General features: G+C 37.1%; 2 protein-coding genes across 2 annotated transcripts in view; both read right to left on the bottom strand.

The window, feature by feature from the left end:
* Positions 1-19,906, bottom strand: part of LOC112053968 (protein CBFA2T1) — a 60,708-nt gene that overhangs the window by 4,209 nt on the left and 36,593 nt on the right. The window contains exons 3-8 of the mRNA XM_024093601.2: positions 14,935-15,033; positions 13,818-13,984; positions 13,179-13,325; positions 12,362-12,486; positions 715-890; positions 25-192 (exon numbers count right to left, since the gene is read on the bottom strand). Of these exons, the coding sequence (XP_023949369.2) occupies positions 25-192; positions 715-890; positions 12,362-12,486; positions 13,179-13,325; positions 13,818-13,984; positions 14,935-15,033 (882 nt within the window). The remainder of the gene's footprint in view (positions 1-24; positions 193-714; positions 891-12,361; positions 12,487-13,178; positions 13,326-13,817; positions 13,985-14,934; positions 15,034-19,906) is intronic.
* LOC128198955 (uncharacterized) lies at positions 5,541-10,484 on the bottom strand. The gene is made up of 2 exons (XM_052886958.1): positions 10,243-10,484; positions 5,541-10,162 (listed from the first exon to the last, which is right to left on the bottom strand). Exon 2 carries the CDS (start codon positions 10,090-10,092, stop codon positions 9,001-9,003), a length of 1,092 nt encoding a protein of 363 aa, XP_052742918.1. The 5' UTR covers positions 10,093-10,162; positions 10,243-10,484; the 3' UTR covers positions 5,541-9,000.

Raw genomic sequence — 19,906 nt, 5'->3', positions numbered from 1 at the left:
CTTATGGCAGTGTGACGGTGTTACCTCTCTGCTGCAGTATAGCGAGCGCCCGCTTGGTCTTCTCCACCATGCTGAGGATGCAGTTGAGCATGGTGTTGATGTTCTTCCACTCGTCATCACTCTTCAGCAGCGCCGGTCGCGGCTCGGAGAACGGCGCGTTCATTGAGGACACGTCGCGCACTGTTATGCCACCTGTGAAACAATTATGATTTATATTTGCTAAAATTACAGAGTCAGAGTCAGGTCTCATCCCCTGTAACCCACTGACAATAATGCACTCACCCTGAGATTGGCCATTTGGATAGGGGACATTTAAATATAATAAATCTCGCATGACTTTATGTGATGAATGTTCTGTAGGAAATTATATAAGTTCCTAGAACTTGATGATAAATAAATAAAAATAAATAAAATAAATATACTTAAACAATACACATCACTATCTAGCCCCAAAGTAAGCTTACAGAGTAGCTTGTGTTATGGGTGCTAAGATAGTTGATATTATAATATTAATATACAATTATATACTACATATAAATACTTATATAATGTATAAATACACACAGACACTGGAAAACACCCATGCTCATCACACAAATATTTTCCAGTTGTGGGAATCGAACCCACGACCGTAGATGCAGAAAGCAGGGTCACTACCCACTGCGCCACGCGGCCGTCATAATTCCCCCAGATCTTGACAATATAATGACTAACCATCTCGTCTTTCGAAGCCAGTGTCGTGTGTGGTGTGGTAGCCATGGTAGGGGTTGTAGTCGAAGAGGCTCGCGTTGCTGGGCAGCGGGTAGAAGGGAGAGGGGTTGAAGAGGCTCGGCCGCTTGGCGTGAGGTGGGAACTCGTCATGAGCACCGTTAGTCTGGGCGTCGTAGAATCTGAAACAAAAGGAAACATGTTGGTCGACTTCGATACGGCTAGCCACACATACGCAATGGCTATTGTCATTAACTAGGTTACCCCAAGATTACCTTAGTTTTCCTCGAGTTGTTAACGCTTTCAGTGTTCCCGTAGCGATCTCAATCACACAACATAAGCTCGATTTACGAGTCCCGCTGGCTGGGTTGCGGTAGTTTACGCAATGTTGCCGTGACTCAGTCATCAGGCGACAGTCGGAACACCGTGGGTTTTTAGTCGGTTGAAGTCCGACATAACATTCTTCCCTCTCCGTGACGAGAAGCACGGAAAACATAGACTGTACAGCCTTTTCTCAGGTGAAAGTAATTTATTTTATGCTTAGGTCCAGATATAATTTACAACAAGCTTCACTCTAATAATTATTGATTTCTTGATGAATACAGTAACAGTCGATGATAGTGTATACCATCACCGAATGTCAATGTGCTCAATATAACTTGACCATTTTAAAGAATAATTGATTAAAAGTTTCAGAACATAAATTTGGTGGAACTTTATTTTATAAATCACTGCTCACAAAGCTTACGTATCACAATATCAGACCACAAACAAAGAACAAACAGCCTTTGCAAAGTCGGCGTACCAACTACCAGATACCAATAAACGTTAATCAAGAAAACTCCAAACAATGAACAAAGTTCGGGAATCTTGTAAATTCATTAACAATTGATTATAATAGCCCAAGTTCCCCAATTAGGTGCTTCTTTACCAGCGCGCACAAAGATAATGCCGGCCACAGATTCATCCACTAAACAAAGGCTTGATCAAACGAAAACTTGGTAGAAAACTTTACGGGGCCGATGGAGTCTATGAAAACTGCCGTAAATATATCTATACAAAAACTGTGTTTATTGATAGGTATAAAGTTGTGATCTTCATATCGCTTTAAAATGTAAAATTGTAATCATGATCAAGTTGCATTCTAGTTATTAAGGGTTTCCGATGACTACTGTGGCTTTTCTTGGTTACTTCTGCTTTTTAGAGGCAGAAGCAAGGCTGCTTGACTGCAACGGTGGTAGTACTTCCCAAGTTATAGCTTACTAGTAGATAACGCGCGGATTCATCCGCGAGGGTTCCCGTTCCCGTCAAAATAGAGATAAAATATAGCCTATAGCCTTCCTCGATAAATGGGCTATCTAACACTGAAAGATTTTTTCAAATCGGACTAGTAATTCCTAAGATTTAGCACGTTCTATCAAATAAAAATACAAAGAAACTCTTCAGCTTATATTAGGTATAATATTAATATAGGTAAGCCTCTGCTTCTACTATATCGTCTTTTAACATCTGCCCCTGTAGCTAAGTGGCACATCGATTCTTTTTCTACGATCGCAAACGCTTCGAAAACTAGAAACATGTATGGGAATGACAGATCTTGATGACATGACGTGTCGATAGCAAATGTCATTCCCTTACTTTTTCTAGTTTTCGAAGCGTTTGCGATCGTAAAAAGAGAATCGACGTGCCACTTGGCTACAGGGGCTGATTAGATTGCAGTCTAGAACTAACTAGCAGTCGATTAAAATAAAAGGTTCCGTTATCTAAGAAATCACATTCGTCGCCATTTACTTTATTCTGAGACCAACAGGTTCCAAAATTTAGTTAAATTTTTGCTCATAAAATATTAACAAAACGAATCATTTTTGGCACCGCTGCCACATATTACTTAATACTTAACAGTAGGTACTATGCTAAACTGCTACTATGTATCTGAATCTGATGACATAATTCTCTATTCCAGCTTTACGAGCTTATCCTCATGACGTAGAAGAGTTGACAAAGCACCGTAAACACTCAGACTCCAGCCAGTACATACACGTATTTGGCATTATGATCTATCTATCCTAGTATCCCAGCCTCCTAGCCTAGCATTCTGATGATGTAGTAGACAACTCAGCAGCGTAAACGCTCAGACTCCAGTACAGCAGTACACCTATCCCAGTAACAGTATATTCTGATGATGCAGTCGAGTCAACAGAGCGCTCAGACTCCAGTCATTGCATATATCGCATTATGTACAGAAAACTGCCGCCAAATGGGCGATTACCAGCGGCTCTCGCTCGCAGGGCGGACTCTTGTTCCGATTATTATTTATTGCCGATTGCACAAACTACGCCATGATGGCGCTGCCTCAAGACACTGACTCTTGCTGTTTTATTATAATATGGGTTGTTTAACTAAAACTTAAACGAGTTATAAGCTATCCACTTTGTTGTCAGTTGTTTGCTTTTGATTAAAATAAATATACTAGGACATTATAAACGTCTTACCCTCGTAGCTTGTAAAATAACTAATAATTTATAAGTAATTAATAGTTAAGCGATGTCACCCTTCATTTCATTAGCTCAGAGTTATGAGTAGATAATTTTCGCGCGGTTTCACCCGCGTGAGTCCTGTTCCCGTAGGAATAAGGGGATAATATATAGCCTATAGCCTTCCTCGACAAATGGGCTATCTAACACTGAAAGAATTTTTCAAATCGGACCAGTAGTTCCGGAGATTAGCGCGTTCAATCAAACAAACAAACAAACTCTTCAGCTTTATAATATTAGTATAGATAATATTTCTTTGTCCCATCGTAGTACCCCATTCCATCCTAAATGTCCCACCGACATTGCTTTAAAATGAATGCAATCATTGGTACAAATGGTGGTTCTCCTGTGCCTTCAGTAAAAGTTTGTCTACATTAATTCTTGTTGGCCAAGTGATAAGTTGCCAGGAAAGACGGAGATAATCTGGAAATTTAGTTATTACTGGCAAGGTAGAAGGAAAAGGAACGCGGGGACGCAGCCCGATGCGTTGGTCTGACCAGGTCCGCACTACACTCGAGTTCACAGTTTACGATGCTCTTCGCGTAGCCGGAGATAGGAAAAAAATGGCATTACATCATGAGGACAAGGATCAGAGATGGAGGTGGTCACGACCCTCACACATGAGGATTACGACTCACGGAGGAAGTGATAAAATGTGTCTTTAGTAAAAGTTTGTCTACATTAATTCGTGAGCACCGCTACCGCTCGTGAGTTGGGCCGCACATGGAGCGCCGCCAATGCACGCATTGTAGTGTATTGCATTTGAAAGATCGTAATCTATACGCGGTTTTTGGACCCGGTTCAATTAATTACCGAAAGTTTGCGATAAACACGCCGCCCGGCTTTGTTCCGGCGCAGCGCTTTGTTCCGACTCCCGACCGATAGATTTACTAGTGGAGCTTTTAATAGGGTTCAATGTTTACCTTTTAAAGTATGCACAATGGATTAAAAGCCCGTGTTGGCCACACCTCCCTCGTTTTATAAATGCTGAAAGATTGTCAGCTCATACTCCTACCATAGTTAAGTACTAAGTACCTACCTATGGCTAGGCAACTATGGAGTTTCGATTGTGGTAGCAGAATTATTATAGCCCAGTGGGAACCGAAGAGGGTTGGAATCCGGTCGAGGTAACGCACCTCCAACTTTTCAGTTGTGTATTTTAAGAAATTAAATATCACGTCTGAAACGGTGAAGGGAAAACACTGTGAGAAAAACTGAGAATTTTCTTAATTCTCTATGTGTGTAAAGTCTGCCAATCCGCATTGGGCCAGTTCTAGCGCAAATTCTCAATGAAAATGATGAAAATAGCATAGTCTAGACTACTTTATATCCCGATATTACACGGGGAAACGGATCTAGACTCAGAACGAATCCAGTCTGAAACCGTAGTATTTTAATAATTGAGATAAATAATAATTATTGAAATATTAGTATAAATAGAATTTAGTTGCTAAGTTTTTAAGAGTTCAGTTAACGCGTGCTACCAGCTGGCGGGACGGGCTCAAAGTTTAAAGTGTCCATATGTGCGGTTAATTGCTTCTGTAACTCATTAAACGCACATTTTGACAAGTATCTACTCGTATATGTTGCGACAATATGTGACAAACAAACAAACGCGCGACAATATGTTTTTTAAAGGTCAGAAAAAAACTGAAAGAAAATAGACACCAAAGCTTTACCTATGTTATTTTTGTTACTGTGACTGTTAGTAACAAACAAGACCGTTAAGTGAACAAAGCATTTCTGCTGTGAATTATTATTTTAATACTATAAAAAATAAAAAATGCAGCAAGGCTTTTGAGTGTCCAAGCAACCGATAGTTATCGCTTCAGAGTGAGGAACCTCCTTACAATACGCGCCGTCTCAAGGATTACTGCTTTGGATCCAACCCTTGCAACAATCAAGTGAAAGCTTCTCAAAGTATTGCTCTAAGCTTATCGCTATGAAACCATTAACAACATAATATTAGTTAATAAAAATGTTTACTGATTTTATATTCGCAGCAATATCGGCCAGCCGTGAGTCATGGCTCCATTTGGCAAGGCGCGAACTTTAGCATTCGTTAGCGCAAATATGGCGGTTAAACATGGCGGCGGCGGGAGAATTATTAGAACACCCTCGCGTGCGGTGAGTGGCTGTGCTGGCAGCGCTGGCACCCGGGCGACGAAGTGTAGTGGCTGCTTTAATGCCCATTATACTTTATTTATTATAATTAATAATTATTTAAAATAATAGTATACCAAAACCTACCTATTTATATAAGACGATAATATTATATTAGACAAATGAAACTATGTGTTGCTCTGAAAACAGAATTATTTATTCCTTAGTATTATTACAATGATTAGACTAATACGCAATATTTATGAACACATTAACTCACCTGAAAACAGAAAAACGACATTAAATGTTCCTTATTTGTCTTGGTGTAATTAAATAGTTTCGAAATAAAAAGAAATAACCTCTAACGACCGAAAAACTTTACGCTTTTTTCCCTCTTAAAAGTGACAGATGACATTTGACAAATATAATATAGTGTCATCTGTCAATGTCACTGATCACAGACAGTCGATAGACGCGCCAAATTTAAATAGGGTATACCTACATACATGGTATACCCTTATATCTCCCCCCCTTAGGTAAGTACATTCCCGAAGATCCTCTTCTTCTCCAACATTAATGCTTCAATCCTCACTTTCACCTGGTATGGGGACAGGAACAAGCTTTGTAACATGAAACAGGCTTGACTCTGACCTTCTATGACCTGTATTAATCTTGTACATAGATTCTGATAGTTTTTCTTCAATTTTAAATGGACCAATCCTCACTTCATCCAACTTTCTTCTATTTAGCTTATGACCATTTTCAACATATACCATATCCCCTATTTTAAAATTATAGTTTGTTCTATTTTTATCAAATATCATTTTATTATATTGATGTGACTTAATTGTTCTTTCTAATGCAATTTTCCTGTCTTTAATCCAGTCACCTGATTGTTTTTCTAGTTTAAGTTCATCTGGTATGAGTGAAACGTCAGTGCCATCCAATAGGTATTTTGGTGCAAAACCCGTTATTGAATGTTCCGTATTATTATATTTATCCAAACAATTATGAGCAATAGTTGTCCATGCTTTAGTATTTTGTTTTTCATTTATCTTGCATCTGATTTTATTTACAAGTGTTTGGTTTAGTCTTTCGTTAAGTCCATTAGAAAACGGTGAATTTACTGCAGTGAATATCAGAGTGATTGATTTTTCATTTAAAAACATTTTAAATTCTTTTGAATTAATTCCAGGATATTGGTCACTAAGCACCATCCTTATTTCACTACAATTAGGTACCTTGTTGACAAGTTTTATAAAGTCATTTGCACTCTGTGTCTTTGAGGTTACTATATAACCATATCGAGTGAAATGGTCGACTAAAAGGTGTAAATATCTTTTCGTTGAACGAGTCCCACCAAATCCTCCAATCGTATCTATCGAGACAATTTCAAATGGTTTTGTGGGAGGGCCTAAGCATGACATTAAACCATATTTAGCTTGTCCTCTTGTCTTATTCTTAATACATATTTCACACTTTTTACATAAAGCAGTAATATTTCTAGTTAAATTCTTTGCCGTATAAAACTTTCCTATTTTATTTTGCATTTGTTTTATACCTATATGACACATATTGTCATGTATTAATTTCATAAACTTTATACTGAATTCTTCTGACAGTAGTATTTTTTCTTGGTTTTTTATTCGTTTATAATATATATTATTTTTATATGTTAAATTGTTCTTATATTTTTGAATATTCTCATTTTTCTCCTGATCTGTTAATATATCACTCAAAGATATTAAGTTTATTATTTTTAATTGTTCATGTATATCTTTATTCGCTTCTAATACAGGGTTTCTGCTCAAACAATCTGCCTCTAAGTTTTCTTTTCCTGGTGCATATTTTATTTCAAAGTCATATTGTGATAAATAATAGGATAATTCTCCTAGCTCTTCATCTGTTCTTGATTTTATATTTAAGTTTTCCAATGGTTTGTGGTCGGAATACACTCTGAAATGTTTGCCTATCAACCAGTACTGCCAGTATCTTATTGCTTCTTTAATAGCTAAGCATTCTAAGTATATAGCTTTCTTTTTCTTTTGGGATTCATTTAATTTTTTCGAGAAATATGCTACAGGTTTTTCTTTACCGTTTAACTGGATCTGCTTCAAGACAGCTCCAATGCCTTGTAATGATGCATCCGTGTATATGTTTATTGGCAAGTCTTGATCGAAAATTTCCAAAATTGGTTGTGAGCATAGTAGTTGTTTTATCTTCTCAAAGGATTCTTGACATTCTATTGACCAAATGAACTTTTGATTTTTCCTTAGTAGATTATGTAGAGGCTCTAAAATTATTGAACCATTAGGTATGTACTCATGGTAGAAATTTATTTTCCCTAGAAGTTGTCTAATATTTTTCTGATTCTTTGGTGTTGGGAAATCCCTAATTGAAACAAGATTGTCTCTTACTGGTCTTACTGTGTTATCTTGTATTATATGTCCAAGATACTTTACTGAATTTGTTGCAAATCGACATTTTGTAAACTTAAGCCGAAAACCTTCCTTTTGTATTGCTTCTAAAAGCTGTGATAAGTGATTTATGTGGTCTTCATATGATTTTGAAAATAACAAAATATCGTCAATGAAATTTACTGCAAAATCTGTTAATTTGTGTTTTCTAAGTATGTTGCTCAATATTCTTTGGAATATGGCTGGAGAAGTTTTCAAACCGAACGGTAAGCATGTCCATTGGTAATGACCTTCATTAGTAACAAATGCAACTTTCTTTCTATCCTCAATTCGCAAGGGAATAGACCAAAATGCTCAGTTTATATCCAAAGTTGAGAAGTACTTACAATTTCTGGTTTTTGTTACTAAGTCCTCAATCAAAGGAAATGGTTGAGCTTGCGGTATCACCACTTTATTTAACTCTCTGAAATCAATACACAATCTAGTTTTTTTGTTGTCTTCTTTTTTGAAAGCTAAGGTTACTGGTGCTGCAAATGGACTGTATGATTCTTCTATAAGATTTCTTTCAAGCAATTGTCTTACTTGATTTTCTATCTCTAACCTGTCTTGTATTGAACATCTGTACGGTCTTTTACTAAAGTATTTGTCCACAAGTAGATCAATGCGTGCTTCATAATCTTTTACTGTGCCAATATCATACTTATCCTTTGCAAAGCATGATTTATATTTATCAATCAGTTTATTTATTTCTGATTTTTGTTGACTATTTAAATGACTCAAATCCATTGTAAATTCTTGTTCTTTGATATGTTCATTGAAATTCACAGTATTGAATACCTTTTTATATCCATTTTCATTACTATTGTTTACTAAGCATGGTTCGTCAATTGTAGAATTGTCTTTAGATTTCTGTTTGATTTCCAAATTTTCATTCTGGATTAAATTAAACTCTTTTATAATATCAAGTCCAATAAGAAAATCATATTTGAAGTCTTTTCCATCTACAATATAAACCTCAATTTTTTTCTCTTTATTGAATATTTTAATCTTGATTGTTGTTGAACCTTTTGTCTTTTTAACACCATTAATTGTTATTAGGTTTGTATTATTGTATTTTCTTTTTTTCTTCGTTATTCTCAATAATTCAGAATTTATTAATGAAACATTAGAGCCGGAATCATATATGCCCAATATGTCTAGTTTATCCTCTAATGTTAGTTTCACTTTAATTAATGGTGTTAATAATCGTTTTTTGGCTCATTATCATTTAATTCAACATCTAATATGTTGTTATTTACATTCTTACTATAGTGTCTCCTGTTCTCGTGGTTATCAGTTTGTTGTTTAAACCAGCATTTTTCTTCTAAGTGGAAACGGGTACCTTTATTAAGCTTTTCACATAATTTACAAGGCTTAATTTTATCACTCTTTACTTTATTTTCTAAAATATTTCTCTTGAATTTATTGTAATTGTTTTTATTGACTGTTTGTTCATGTTTACCAATTTCATTGAAAAGATTTGCAGTGGATGTTATAGATTCCCTGTTCATTTTGAACATTATATAATCCGGTAGACCCATAACAATAAGATTAATCAATGTCTGTGTGTCAATTTCTTTATTTATTTCTAGTAATAATCTTTCTTTTTTCGTGGCATAATCCAGTAACGAACCTCCTTGAAACTTAAATGTAAATGCATATTTAATTTGTGACCAACCCGGGTTACCATATGTTTCACAGAAATTAGTTTTCCATGTATCCCATCCTGCGTTTATTGAAAATTTTATTAACATACTAGTATACCAATCCAGACACCTACATTCAAGTAAATGCTTTAAAGTCTCGATTTTTTCTGCATCCTTTATTATATCAAAACGTAAACATTCACTCTCAAATTCACCGATCCATTGGTTAACATTTGATGTTTTTCCTGAAAACTTCTCGAGTAAAAATCTTTCTGCTAATTTTCCTAAATTTTTATTTTCATTACCTATCTCTGTATTATTATCTGAAAGCTTCGATTCTTGTGTAATTTCGTTTAAATACTGATCCCCAAATTGTACATTATCACCATCATCCAGGTAAATTGTTCTCAAGTCTTGGGTTAAGGGGATCCATATTTTCCTTGACTGATGTCTCTTTTTTAGAGAATTCTTGATTTTGGTGAAAATATCCGTTGTAGTTATAGCAGTGTGCTTGCTCGCAGGCTTCAAATCGTCGGGAATGTCAAATACATGTCCATCAGGTGTTTCGATTGAAGTTATGCAAATTATATTAGATTTGCTATCCGATGCTGCTAATACTGCAAACGTGAATCGTAACTTTTCCATTTTTCGTCTTCAATAATGTCGTTTTATAAGACGATAATATTATATTAGACAAATGAAACTATGTGTTGCTCTGAAAACAGAATTATTTATTCCTTAGTATTATTACAATGATTAGACTAATACGCAATATTTATGAACACATTAACTCACCTGAAAACAGAAAAACGACATTAAATGTTCCTTATTTGTCTTGGTGTAATTAAATAGTTTCGAAATAAAAAGAAATAACCTCTAACGACCGAAAAACTTTACGCTTTTTTCCCTCTTAAAAGTGACAGATGACATTTGACAAATATAATATAGTGTCATCTGTCAATGTCACTGATCACAGACAGTCGATAGACGCGCCAAATTTAAATAGGGTATACCTACATACATGGTATACCCTTATATTTATAATGATCTTACATTAAAATAAATCATTTAGTGTTTAGTATACTTTGTTAGAAGTTTTATCTTTTTCACGTTACCTATTAACTATGGTGTGGTTAGGAGGAACCCTAATCATACCTGCGTTCAAGATGGGTAACAATTTATTTTGTAAATAGACAAAATATGATATTGTCGATCAGGGAGGATACAAAAACAAAGGCAAGGAACGATAAAAATCTTTAAGTTCATTAAAAAAATAAATTTGAGACTTCACCTAAGTAGTTTTCGTTTCTGTTGAAATACGGGGATAATATTAGCCTAACTATATTACTTGATAATGTGCTTTTCTGTTAGCATATACACACGTGTCATTCACTATCAATCCTATCCTACCAATACTATAAACGCGTTTGTATGGATGTTTGTTTGGACTTTGGATGCTTGTTTTGTTACTCTTTACTACTGATGCGATTTGGCTGAAATTTGGAACTTTTCCCGGATCCCGGAAAAATCCATGGTTCCCGCGGGATTTGTGAAAAACTGAATTCCACGTGGACGAAGTCGCAGGCGTCCGCTAGTTCACAATAAATCACCAGTGTTATCAAAATCAAACTCGCTCGGCATGTGAGTCGCACCCGACCGCAAAAGATGTCGACGTGTGGGCGTGCACCTGACATACGACACGCGACGGTCCATCGCAGGGGAGATGCTATAACTTACTATATACCTACCACAGATTAACCAATAATATACAAATGGAGCGTACACACGACGGTGTCGTAGCCGCTTCAAATACACAATTCAAAAAGTAATACATTCTTGAGTCATTAGTAATTTTCAATATTATTCAAGAATAATGGCGTCTTATGTTTTTAAATATTTTTAAAACTGTGCACAAAAACTAAAGAAATAAGGTTAACTATTTTTTATTGCAAATTATTGATTATTATATTAATTTGCGTTATATTTTGAAATACAAGTTATGAAAAAAGTTTGTATATGCGGTTGTCAAGGAGACGAGTGATGTTTGTTTTTTTTTAATGGGTTCACCGGCAGTACGTTGCTTGTAAAGACTCACTCTGGCTAATCTGTGATACCTACATATATATTATTTTCTATAGTAATAATAATTGATAAAATATAGTCCACATAATTTTAAGTGGAAAACTTAGGAGCGATAGTTTTCCAACGGAAGACAAAGCATAACCAAGAAGTGTCATCACGAGTCGTGATATTTCATGTTAACAATACTTTTAACCGAAAAGCCATTAAATAAATGAGTTCCCAGATATTATCGACAGAGTCTTAGCAACAGTTCATCTATCATAATTTTAAGTAGGCCGAGCAAGCAGGTGGAAAAGTCTTTTTGTATTAAAAGAGAAATATTTTTTTCAGCGCTTTAAGTCAATTAAAAAACGTAACACGAGAAAATATTGGTCAGGATGTAAGATGACGTAACCGAATCAATTCAATCAGTCAAATCATAAAAAAAGAAAAAAAAATGCGTGAAAGTAACATACGTGAAAGTTTTTATCGTACGTAAGTACGTTTAATCGATATTCATCATTAACAACTCATATTCGGCTCACTGTTGAATACGAGTCTCCTCTCAGAATGAGAAAGGGTTAGGCCAATAGTCCACCACGCTGGCCCAATGCGGATTGGCAGACTTTACACACGCAGAGAATTAAGAAAATTCTCTGGTATGCAGGTTTCCTCACGATGTTTTTCCTTCACCGTTTGAGACACGTGATATTTAATTTCTTAAAATGTACATGCACATAATTGAATAGTTGGAGGTGCATGCCCCCGGACCGGATTCGAACTATCACATCTCTTGTCGTTTGTGTAATATTAGTGGGATGATATTGGATGTATTTGTAAAACGATCACTCACGGGTCGCTCGCGCGCCGCTTGGCTGCCGCCTCGTTGCCGCTCTGCTGCGTGGCGAAGATGTCGCTGCTGTCGCCGCCTGACTCCAGGATGAGGTGCTCGTGCGACCTGATGTACTGGAGCGGCGTCTGCAACAATATTTGGAACTTAATAAAGATGAAGAGAAAAGAAAATAACCATATTTTCTTAATTTTTTATCCGAGTCGTACCTACTTTGCTACTCTTAAAACAGTCTGAATTTCAAGCTTTTTTAGTACTAAATTAAAATTAATTGGATTATTATTTTTAGTCTGTCTAACTAAAATAAACACTTAAAATCGTTATAAGCTGGATCGTAACTGAGTTTCTTTCTGAACTTCGAAGGTGCAATCGGATTTTTTGTTAAAGTTTTAAGTTGAAGAATATTTGATGAGTTCATAGTTGTGAATACTTAGATGGTTAGAGCATGTACTCGTAGAGATAACAAATGAAAGGAGATTATCAAAAGAATGCCGAGACGAATTTTCCTAGAATATAATCACGACAAAAAGGCCTGCGCCCTAAATTGACGAACTTTATATGAAATCGGAGGAATAGTATGTAAAAATGCGTCTTTTATTCATTTGTAGTTATGTTATAATGAATATCAATAGCTTGGCAACTTCGTTCGTAACTCCTGATAGTCCGCGCGGGCCGGAGGACATGTATCGATGATGAAAACTAGACTGATGCACCTTACTTCCCTACACGTGCGATTTCACACCCGCGCAGTCTTTCCCCCCGTCGCCCACATGGGGGTGTCATCACCGAACGTGCCAGACTATACATGGGAACTCCTCACCTGTTTGATCCTCCTGGCGCGCGCGTGCAGGTCTCGCTGCGCCAGCGGCAGCAGCGCGCGCAGGAAGCCGGGCACGGACGCGCGCAGCGGGTAGTTGGTGCACTCCTGCACGCCGGCTTGGAACTCCTCGATGTTCACCACTCCCGCCTGGTACAAGGGAACTCTTCAAAGTCATACCACAGCGGCGTCTACGCATAAATCACTCAAAACTTAGTGCTCTACAAATATAAAAGTTAACAAATTGCAAGTAGGCTTCTCTGATCCTATATATGCAGCCTATATTAGACATCAAACTATTGAACAAATGCATTTAATTCCAAGTAGGCTTCTGTGATCAATGATATGCAGCTTATATTAGACTACGGTTAAGTCACATTTGAAAACTGAGCAGTTATTTTTCAGTTTTTTTTTTTCATATAAAAGCTGGTTTATTCTAATATTATCTATCTACCTGCTAATTATGCTAATTTCATTAAAATTACACAGTACGCTATTACATGCAGGGTATGTTTGAAAAAATCGTGAAATCGTTTACTTGTAGCTCACGTAGAACGCACCGTAGCTCGACAACTCGTAGCAATTTGCTACGTCGTGTAGTTGCCCTAATATAAAGTTATAACGAACCTTATGAATACTTACAACAAGGTTGAAAATCAACTGTCGCACTCGGTCGCCCGTGTCGGCGCCGACGTCTGAAGCGAACTGCTGCAGCGCTGACAGGAACTTGCGCAAGCGCTGCAGCGCTGGCGCGGACCGCGAGCTTTCGGGCAGCGGCGGGGAGAGGGACTCCGTAGATGATAAAACGGCTGTAGACAGGGAATTAATTGCACTCAAAATAATTTAACTAACACGTTAATCTAGTCTAGTAATTGTCTAGACCAGAGGTTCCCAAACTTTTTTTCTCATACATCACTTTATAATTTAACTGGTTCCGGTGGACCCCCTGCTAAATTTATATCCAAAACTCGACAAACAAAGTTATCTATGAAAATTATCGTTTGTAGCTGAATCAACCCACCACGAAATAACAGTTTTCAAAAAAAGAAGTGTGAACTGATTACCTAGTTTAGTTAATTATCCAGGCAAAAAATTATTTCAGCCAACTTTTTTTGATATCTGCTTGCACAGGGAAGTAATCAGCTCGTAATTATTTTATGTAGAAAACTTCCCATTCGGTATGAAACCAGATAACTTTTTGTAGGCCCCCGCTTACGAATCGTGAACCCCCATTTTTATGTCACGTCAACGTAGATCCCCGCTGAGTCTTTTGTAGACCCCTGGGGGTCCACCACTTTGGGAATCAATAGTCTAGACTAATATGCATCGACAACTTTAACCTTCAAACCGGAAGACCAGAATAAAGCTATGACGGCAGCAGAAAAAAGCATGGCAAATGCTTCCACGAACGAGCTGTCACAAAGAGCTCTCATCATTATCAGTCAATGAACGTATGCAGCTCTCTGTCAATGTCATTTGTCAACGGTCTAGCTAGTAGGCGATCGGTAGATGCGGGATCGCCATTCTAGCACCTTGAGACCTTAACGTCCATCGGTTCTTCGAACTATGTGCTACGTGCCTCCGTCGATTGCTACTTGAGCTTGCGGGCTATGCCGGTGAATTTGGATTTTAAGCGAATCTCCTCATTTCTGATCACACAGAGATACTTCAAACATAGCTAGCTCCATCGCTCGCTGAGTGACTCTGAACCTTCTTATGAGGTCCATAGTTAGCGCAGAGAGCTACTGCTATACATTACCGGCAGTGCCGTTGTTCTGCGGACTGGGCGGCCCGGGCGTGGGCGATGACCTGCCCTCCTCCTGCTCCGGGGAGCGCCTGTCTTTGCCCGATGTCACAGCTATAACAACAACAACAAATTAATATAATAAATTCAGGTACTAATTTATCAAGATTGTAATAATAATATGACGTGATCTTGGAAATGTGAAATAAAATTTGTATGTCAGGATTGGCCCTGAGAACCAGTTAGGTGTGCTGAACCTTTAACGAATTATAAAAATATTATCCATCTGTCATCTCTTACGATTTTGGGGTATAAATAATAATAATTTGAATTAAAAAACCAACAATAGAAACTTGGTGTTGCATAACCGGTCTGACTGGGAGCATATTTCCTATAGATAACTAAGAAATAACGCTGACATTAAGCCCAATGGAGATGACCTCTGCCTTCGCTTCGGAGGTCATAAGTTCGAATACAGCACGTACCTCCAACTTTTCAGTTATGTGCATTTTAAGAAATTAAATATCACGTGTCTCAAACGGTGAAGGAAAAACATCCAGAGGAAACCTGCATACCTGAGAATTTTCATAATTCTCTGCGTATGTGAAGTCTGCCAACCCGCATTGGGCCAGCGTGGAGGACTATTAGCCTAACTACTCTCATTCTGACTGGTGGCAACGCCGAATACGGGTTGTAATGATGACAAATTAACTAATCTAGATCATAAATAACAACTTAGTCTACAATATTATTTACTGTCAAGATAACATTTCATAAACAAAAGTTGCTTTAAACTAAATATATTTTAAAAATTCCCGCCATTTTCATGGCCCACCGACAACAAAGCATGTAAAAGCCGTGTCGCGACCGGTGACGTCACGTGTCAGCCGCCATAGCACGAGCGATGCGATTGTTCGCCGTGATTGCTTCGAAACTTTCATTAAACTTTCAAATTAATTTATTAATGACTTCAACATTATAGTATTCATATTATTCTGGACCACACGTATGCAGTGGACGAATTTCAAATTTAATTATCATTACATAGTTGGACGTTTATGGTACAAAACACGGGTGATCAGGTTTTATTCCTTGCACTAGACTATTGCCTGTTGCTGAGACAAAAACTGAAAAAAGAGCAATTTAAATAAACTAATTTAATTTTTGATGAATTTTCTACACTTTTTTCTTCAAAATTCCACCCGCTATTTCAAAATGGTAGCAATCGACCTCTATTCTATCACTGTATAAAAATAAATTAAATATGGTTAAACTGTTTAGGCATGAAACGTAACCAATATACAAAGTTATATATGTTGTTTTGTCTATTTATAGCACCTTATTTTAAAGGTCCTTTAATTTATTTTTTAAATTGACATCATCATACACTGTATCTATTTAAATTATAAATTAACGAAAAATTATTATCAACTCCTAGGTTAACATTCATTTTTGCACTCAGAAATACTTCACCAGGCACTTACAACACATATTAAATGCTTTTAAGCAAGTGTCTGAAAAGATTAAAAGACAAATTCAGCTGATTCCTAGTATTGTTTACACACTTGTCTCGTGGCCCGGCAGTCCCGCCTATGTCGTGTGGTGGGTTATCTGCCGCCGCCTATCTCGTGGCCGCACTGTGCAAACGGAGCCGCGTGCCTGCGCATGGCGCTTGGCATTAATACGAGTACATCGTCGGACGAAACCTTTGAGGCCATTATGGATATCGATTCCATTATAAATTGGAAATTGAAAATTTGCGGCACTGAACACTCATTTTTAACATTTTATTACACAAGTAGGTATGAATTCTGTGCTCTTGGATTCCAAAATTGGCTTGCGTGACATTTGATTTAACTAGATATTTTTGAAATTAAATGCATATTAAACATATTAACGTAACACAACAAAAACTCTTCCATGAAAATGAAGCTATCCGAAAAATCTAAAAACTCAAGCGTAGTAGCCTTGAGAAAAAAGCAATGAAACTATTTTATGGCGGCGTATCACCGTGCCATCATTTCCTCGATCTGATCGTCAGCATAAAAACAACAACTTCTCAAACATCGATATAAATCATTAGATGGGCCCCTCCATACTAAAGAATGCACAATTTGATGTCATTACCCATAGACGTGCACGCACATCTTATCTTAGTACGTAACAAGCGCATGCTATGAGTGCACGTGGACTTGAAAAATTAATTACTGCTTTTTTTAAATTTAATTCCTTAATTATGTCTTCGTGTTCATTTGGAAGTGCAAAAACACAAGCCACTACATGAACAAATAAAAGAGAAATGTGTTACGAGTGATGACGTACTCAATCTGCGAAACCAATGACAATTCCGCGACGTTTTGAGGCCTATCTAACGATCTACGATCGATGTTCTATAAACATATTTTTCTAAGAATAGTGTTGTACCATTGATATCGAACACTTGTGACACTTGTGATATTGTAGACGCAACAATGTTCCCATAACTCAGGGCGTGCGGCGGGCGGGGGGCGCGCGGGGCGTGTCCGAGAGCCCTCCACTGTAGGGCCCACTGATCACGCTGTCAGCAGCACGCGCCAGAACACTGACCGCGTGTCGAGGACTCCCGTGATGTCGGAGCCGAACTTCGCTTTGTGTGTCGTGACCAGTGCTTCAATGATGAGTCAGTTATAATCTTAATATAATAGCATATACAGGATGTCCTGTAAATACACGTCATACGCTACAAGGCCTTAGCTGACATAAAGACCTACTAAAATAACTAAATGATATATTATGTTAGCCGATATTTACGGGTTTTAAATTATACTGATTTGTCTACAAAAATCCCTACGTGAAATTTAGTCGTACCATGTGTTAAAAAATTCAATACGCGTTAATAGTACAAGATCCATGCAAGTACAAGAAATACCTTCATCTGATAAGTGATAATAATTAAATGATACTTATTATTCACATTATATTGCATAGTTAAAATGCGCCCGGATAAATTATACATACAAAATGTAGGAAACCATGAACTAAATCAAGTTCTCTGTCAGAAGGTCCTGTCATCGGAAGATGTCTTTTTTTTGACGGCCTCCGTGGCGCAGTGGTATGCGTGGTGAATTTAGAAACCGGAGGTTCTGGGTTCGATCCTGGGCTGATTGAGGTTTTCTTAATTGGTCCAAGTTTGACTGGTGAGAGGCTTCGGCCGTAGCTAGTTACTACCCTACTGGCAAAGGCGTACCGCCAAGCGATTTAGCGTTCCGGTACGAAACGAAAGGGTTGTGGATTTTTTAAAGTGATAGATATCTACGAGATATCTATAAATATGCCACGCCATCAACTAGGTCTGTCATTTTTGCCATAAAGGAAAAACTAAGTACCTATTCTATAATACATGTATAATAATAATGTTAGCTGCGTGTAAGTTGGGTGCAAGTGTTATTAGTATATTTTCCCAGTAATTGCGGGATGAAAGGCCCGGGCGAGGTGTCGCCGCCACACGCAGCTCGATAACGAGTAGTGTTGTGCGCTCACGTCGATACATCGATACATTGATATTGTGAGAGTTACCTACTAAACTCGTCTATTTTCATATGTATTCACAATTGAGCTTTAAACCAAAGTATTGAGTTTCAATTATCATGTAGAGTTGGAAGAGTTAAATTATCATTAATAATTTGCGGACGAACTTTTAAATTGAATTGCAATACAATAATTAATTTAGGTGAATGTAAATTGTTTAAAGACGGTTTAATCATGAGAATAAACAATCCAATATTAAAAGTTAAAAAATACTGGTTATATGTAGGTACTATAAAGAAATTCCTCTCGTAATTATCAAATAATTACTCCAGCTGACAGAATTACTATAAAACTGCGATTAAACTTCACTATAAAGACGAAGCGATAAAAGTTTTTAAGACAGTTTATCTAACAGCGCAAGCATCTGTTCTCTTTATACGACGTAGCAACTGGTCGGCAACAGTGGCGCGGTCACATTTGTGGTTTTTGATTGAACTATTTTTGTCCAAGTACTGGTTTATATCTACATTCTACGATTTCTACACGTATTTGTAGATATAATGTCTAGTTTCTACAATTTACATGTATATAACTATATACTAGAGGACTCCCTTAAATGGTTCCACTCGAGAATTCAACAACACAAGACAAGACTTCGACTCATTATTATTTTATGGATGTTGCTTTTTTAGCACATAGATTGTTTTTTGTAACTGGCTTTAGTCTTGTAATTTCCTACTTATTTTCTCAAAAAACGATTAATCTGTATACCGATTTCGGTCTATAGAACCTCCTTATGATTTTATTAAATATCTAAGTATAACTGAGCAGATGTTGGAGTTATATTCAATGTTGACAAGTTCATTGATAAATATTTTTTTACGGTTTAAAGATCGCGACAATCAATTTTAGATTTTTATGTTTCAAAGACTCCCACTCAAAATCAGCGCTACAGGTAGCTTAGCTGAGTAGGAGACTGTTATTAATATGTTTTTTCTTTGTATATTATGATCACGTTGGTGCGACTATCGATAGAGCACGCAACCGATCCGCAGCACATCCCTAGCGTGCAGCGGAGAGCTGTCGCGCGCACGGCCCACATCGGCACAGCACTACGACACCAAAGTTTTATTTATTCTGTCAGCAACAGCGCACTTTTTCCTTCGTAACACGGGGTTTGGGCTGTACTGGCTCACAACAAAGGATTTGAAGAGTCATTTGTCAATTTCTGTAAACGTTTATCTCTTACGTGTTTTATAGAGCAAGTTAAGCCTTGGTTCGAGTAAGTTAAGTAAGTTTTCTGGTTATTATCGCCAATAATCTTGTATTGATCGTTGATAAACTGGATTTTTTAACAGATGCCAAAAGTATGTATTTGTATGTCATTATAGTTTGAATGCCCCACAACTGGAGTAGGCCTCCTTCCTTACAGGAATTTGGAGTTTAGTCCCGCCAGGCTGCTCTAATTCAGGTGTTGGCG

This window comes from Bicyclus anynana, chromosome 2 (assembly GCF_947172395.1).
Source record: "Bicyclus anynana chromosome 2, ilBicAnyn1.1, whole genome shotgun sequence".
NCBI classification, from domain to species: domain Eukaryota; kingdom Metazoa; phylum Arthropoda; class Insecta; order Lepidoptera; family Nymphalidae; genus Bicyclus; species Bicyclus anynana.
Note: the sequence above shows the minus strand (reverse complement) of the source record. Positions and strands in the feature narration are given on the sequence as shown.

Excerpts from the sequence above, each read along its gene's own strand:
- LOC128198955 (XM_052886958.1), bottom strand. The coding sequence starts at position 10,092 with ATGGAAAAGTTACGATTCACGTTTGCAGTATTAGCAGCATCGGATAGC.